The sequence below is a fragment of the Gekko japonicus genome, unplaced genomic scaffold, assembly GCF_001447785.1.
Source record: "Gekko japonicus isolate JY-2015 unplaced genomic scaffold, Gekko_japonicus_V1.1 scaffold1594, whole genome shotgun sequence".
In the NCBI taxonomy this organism is placed as follows: Eukaryota; Metazoa; Chordata; class Lepidosauria; order Squamata; family Gekkonidae; genus Gekko; species Gekko japonicus.
In genome coordinates this window covers 192641-197742 of record NW_015167097.1, presented here as the reverse complement: position 1 = coordinate 197742, position 5102 = coordinate 192641, and the positions used below count along the sequence as shown (strand labels likewise).

Genomic DNA, 5102 nt, shown 5'->3' with positions numbered 1-5102 from the left:
TCTGTAGCTTATGCAGGATAGGCAGAGAGCTAGCTGCTGAAGCACTTCAGTCACTAGGCAAAGTGACACCTGTTGAATTTGCTTGTTTTAAAGCAAAGGCATGAGTCTTGCACTATGCACATGAGGCAGAAGCTCTGGCTGCTGTAGGTCTGCCAACTTTTATTAGCAAGACCAACTAGTCTTCCAAAGAAAGGAAGCCTGGAACAGTTAACTTATACTTCCAGAATCCTATGTTTAAAAACTATTTATAATGAACTAAGCACTTTCCTATTATGTATCAGAGTTGTTTTTTAAAAGCTTAGCACTTTAATATTAACCACTTCAAGTACTAGAACTGAACTGAAACAGCATCTTCTCAAAACTGAACATGCTTTCTTAGACATAGCTCCCATACAAATCAATAGCACTTATTCCCATGTAAGCAGACTTACAGCCCAATTTACTCTGAAAAACAAGTTCTGCTGATTGTAAGTAGAATTCACAAGTAAAATGCTTATAGACCAAGGTTACAGACTCACATTCCTATCTTTGCTTACATGAAAGTATGCTTTATTTCACTCAACAGGATTTGCTTCCAAGTTAAAAGAGGGCAGAAATCCTATGTGTAGCTGACGGAGAGCATTCCATTAAAACATGCTGGGCATTCTCAAAGATATTTACTTTGGAATAAATTCTAGTGTGCTCACCAGGACTTCCATCTGAACATGACTAAGACCAAACAGGTATTTGTAATTTGCATTGAAATTAATAGGCCTTCACCCATCATTGTAAGTACACTCAGCTGGTAGAAAGTTAAGGTTAAAAAAGGGAACATATTAATTAACAAATCCTTATATAACAGCATCCGTAATGCCAGTCCTAAAATGCCTGCACCTTTCATATGCCACAAGTTTTAAAATATATTGCCTCAGCTAGCTAGTTATTTCCCCCACTTTGCTGTAGAATAGGTCATGGAGCAAAACCACAAAAAGAGGGAAAAGGATTTCAAATCTGTGGAAAGAGTACTAGAATGATTTTATTGGACAACAGGCATAGTCATAAATACTCATGAACAAAGACCATCTTTCATCTAGAAGTTAACAAAAGCATTAAGGAGACAAATTCCCATTTCAGGATTCCCTTTTTGAAAACACTTCTCTATATTTAGATATGTTATCAAAAATTGCTTAATGGAGTATCTAAATGGGAATGCCAATGAGACTTGAAAATTCCTAGTATAAGGAATAGTTTGATTTTTAGCTCCCCTCACCCCTTCTTTTTACTTCTGACAAATGGTATCACTAGCTCTGCACAGAGCATAGTTTTACAAGAACAGGCAGAAGCTATGTTGATCATTTATATGTCCTTCTAGACCCTGATTATAGAAGAGTTTGTTAACCAAAGGGAAAACAGTTCTAGTAGCTAACCACAAGTTGGGACACTGTCTATGCTGGATTTAGAAGTTCTCAGAGGAAGTGGGTGATGCATTGTTGATGTTTTCTTAAATAAAACCAACCCTTTCTGCATTTTTGTTTTCAGAAAAAAACATAAAAAAATTATATACTTTATTACAAATGGTAAACTCAAGAGTGCTAAAAAAAATCTCTTATTTACAGACAATACTGGGAAGAACCCAAATGAACATAAAAATAACTTACAAAGTCATGAAGTAGTTTTATTGACATTAATCAGCTTTCATAAAATAAAAAAAGATATATACATACACAACTTGACTTGAAGGCAGGCAGTATAGTTCAGCTTCTGTTGTTAGCTTCCCACAAACTCCCTCCCCAACTTTTTCTTAAAAGGAGTACTAGCGAAAGCAATCTACAGTGTCTACTGCAGTTTAACCTTTAATACTGAATGATCATTGAATGTTAGGTCCATGCAGGTCTTGGTCAATGCTAAAAAAATTCTCTTGTGCCACATCGGAGCAGGAACAGCACTGTTGACTGGTTTGCCACCACCTCAGAACAAATGGCATCAAAGTCTCTCCACACATGCTTTTGGGGAAGCACCCTCAGGAATCAATGCCTTGTAACATTTTCTCCCCCCCCTCCAGAGAGCTTTCCACCTCCCCCAATCTCTCTCTCTTTTGCTTAATTTCTCCCTACCACATACAGTTACTGTTAGTCTCTTCAAAAAGTTTGCAACTGCTGTGTTAACATTAGCTGGCACCCACTGTTGACATGATTCATGACTTTCTGCTTCAGCTGAGCAACCTGCTCTCGCAGCATATTGGCAGTAGATGCCAGTTCCGAGTTTTGCGCTTTCAAAGTTTTCACTTTTTCTTCCAACCTGGCAATCCGTTCCAATTTCCTTTTCCGACACTTGGAGGCTGCAATTCGGTTTCTCATGCGCTTCCTCTCTGCCTTGATCCTCTCCTGGGATTCCATGTCAATAGGGGACAAGGGAGGAGTCTCCCCAGGCATCTCAGGGACGGTCTGAGGTTCTTCTTTCAGCGCTTGAAGGCGGGGATGCTGCACTGGCATCTGGGGGTTTAGGTGCTGAGGAGGATAGCCCAGGTTGTTTGCATTGTAGTTAGGTGCTGCACTGAGGGTATTTGGATTGAAATTGCTGAGGTTGGCATAGACTGGAGGCTCACTGTGCAAACTAGCAGTGAAGCCACTGTTTCCAGCCATTGATGAGACAGGGGCCATGCCGGTGTTAACAGGCTGGGCAGCAGAAGTAACACTTGGCATGGTGTTTTGGTTGTGTAGTTCTGCAAGTGCCCTGACAAAGCCTTCTGCAAACCCTTCTTGCTCATCGGTGACATTTTTGGGACAGAGGAATTGGGTCGGGGTAGGAGTGGTGGTGATCAGGCCATTGCCAGACTGGATGATCAGCCTTTCTAGTTCTGGAGACGCCAGCTTGAGGAGGCCTACATCTGGGGAGGTTAGGATGTCAGCATTCTTGTTCCTCAGGTGGGGCTTGAGGTTGCTGGCAGGGTCAGCCAGATTCAGAGTCATACTCTGCTTCAGAACTTTGGGATTGTTATATCCATAAGTACCACTTTCCGGCTGTACAAAGGTAGCATTTATGGCATCATCATAAAAAGTAGGTTCCATCTTTGCAGTCATAGAATACAGTCCACGAGTAGGTTCTCTTACAACCAAGAACGGACCAAGGAAAGGAACCTTTTCTAATCGCCTCCACTTGGAAAAAAAAACCCCGAGTCTGGCCGCAAGAGTTCACCCCCTATCGCGATTAAAAGAAACTCAACAATGAAAGAGTCCTTCCGAAAAAGAGGAGTGACTAAGTCTAAAAAGTCTTACTTTTTAGCCACAAGGCATTGGGTTGGCTCTTCGTTTTATCTTGCCCCCCTTCAGCAGAGGGGGAGGGCTGGATTTGTCAAGCAGGCGCTTTTTCAGCTCAAACAGCTCGGGACAAGCATCAGTTCCAGAATCTTGAGCGCAAACGACAGAAAGTCCTCTTCTTGAATGGTGGGATTTCTCTCTCCACCGAGGAATCCCGGACTTGGGAAACTTTTCAGCCCCTGAGAGCTGCCCCTTGTCGATCTGGGCACGACTCACAAGTCCAGGAACTTTGGCTGCTCCCCCACTGCGAGTCCCCTCCTCGTGGGAGCGCCCTTGTTGCCGGAGCGTTGGCGAGCTTCAAACACACTTGTTGGAGTCCTCTGCCGCGTCTCCGGAGGGGCTGTCAAAAGCTTTCCCGCTCGCCGGCTGGGCTCGGTCCGAAAAGTTGTCAGAACCGCCCCGTTCGCTCCCGTCTCTTCGGGGTCCAGAAGAGTCCACTCAGCAGCCAGGGGTGGTTGACCAGGCAAGTTCTCCCCTCGGTCTGGCGGAGGGCGCGGGAGCAGGGCGAATCCCGAAGTCACTTCGTTGCCAGGAGCGGCCGAGCGTTAACGAGGCTCCCGCCGGCTGTTCGCTCAGCAAAGTTTCAGCCGCTCAGCGTTGTCACTGAACGCCGGGAACAGCTTTGCTACGGGCTCTTCTGGGGCCGCTCGTTTGAAGCGCTCCTGCTTTATGCCTCCCCGTTCTCCGCCGCACACTCAACTCGACTCTGAGCCTTTTCCCAGCGTGGAGCCCAACACTTATCAGCGAGCAGTAACTCCCTAAAAATAGCCCATGATGTCACCCCGAGGCCTTCCCATTGGCTACAGCGACGTCTCAGGGGGGAGGAGGGCCGCTGGCCCAGCCTGTTGCAAAAGCTCCCATCTCCATGGCCACCCCACCCTTAGAAGCTTCTCAACCCCCTTTTCGCGGAGCATTATGGGATGAGGTAATGCCTGGGCTCCGTGCAGGGCATTGTGGGCTGACGTATTGTTTTTGAATATCTGGTTACCCGCTTAAGAGTTCTGGTGGAGTTGGAGGAACCGGGCTGGGAGGGGGGGGGGAGGAGTCCTGCACGGGGAGAAACCAAGAGGAGAAGGGACTGGGGGAGGAGCGTGTAGAGTTTCAAACAGGCAAATTCGTGGCTGTCATCATGGTGTGTGTGGACTGGGGGGAGATAACACTGTTTTAAATCCCGGAGATAAGAGGCCCAGGAGTGGTGGTTCGATCCTGAATGTTGCAATCGATTTCCCTAATCAGAGCTTCAGTTCTTTAAGCGGCTTTCTCCTTAAATCCCCACGTCTCTGGCGCCTGGTGATAGAGTCTCTCTTCCTCCTCTCGCTCTTGTTGCTCGGCTTAGGGCTTCCAGGCAGGAAAGGGGACGAAGATAGTGCGCTGGAAGCGGGGTGGGGGGTGAGGGAGAGAAGTGGGGAATGATGTAAGTGGCGGTGGGGAGAGGTTGTGAAGCCTCTTCTGACTCATTTTCTTGCAAGTAAATCCCATTAACATCAGTGGGACTTCTTACCGGGTGAACAGTTGCGATCTTTGCTAGGGAGTAAATCCAGTTGAATTTGCGTCTCGTGGGAGTGAGTGGGTTGGGCGAGAGAGACCCCCTAGGGGGATGGTGGGGGCCGGCTTAGAAGCCCCATTTCCCCCGCCCGCATGCTTTAAGAACTTGCGGCAGCTTGGCGGTAGATGCTGAACCGTAGCAGCGTTCAGAGCAAACGGACTGGGAAGCGGCTTCCTCGGGCACGTTGAACTTAGATGCCAATTTCAGTTCTGACCCTTCGGGGGAATAGGCAAACTTTAAATGTGTGGGGTTAAAAAGAG

General features: G+C 46.7%; 1 protein-coding gene across 1 annotated transcript; it reads right to left on the bottom strand.

Moving 5' to 3' along the window:
• Nucleotides 1–1683: 1683 nt before the first annotated feature.
• On the bottom strand, nt 1684–4003 carry JUN (jun proto-oncogene). The gene has a single exon (XM_015412914.1). The coding sequence runs from the start codon at nt 3057–3059 to the stop codon at nt 2118–2120; it is 942 nt and encodes a 313-aa protein (XP_015268400.1). The 5' UTR covers nt 3060–4003; the 3' UTR covers nt 1684–2117.
• Between the last annotated feature and the right edge of the window lie 1099 nt (nt 4004–5102).

Bases quoted from the DNA above. Each gene is read 5' to 3' on its own strand.
- JUN (XM_015412914.1), bottom strand. From the start codon at position 3,059: ATGACTGCAAAGATGGAACCTACTTTTTATGATGATGCCATAAATGCT.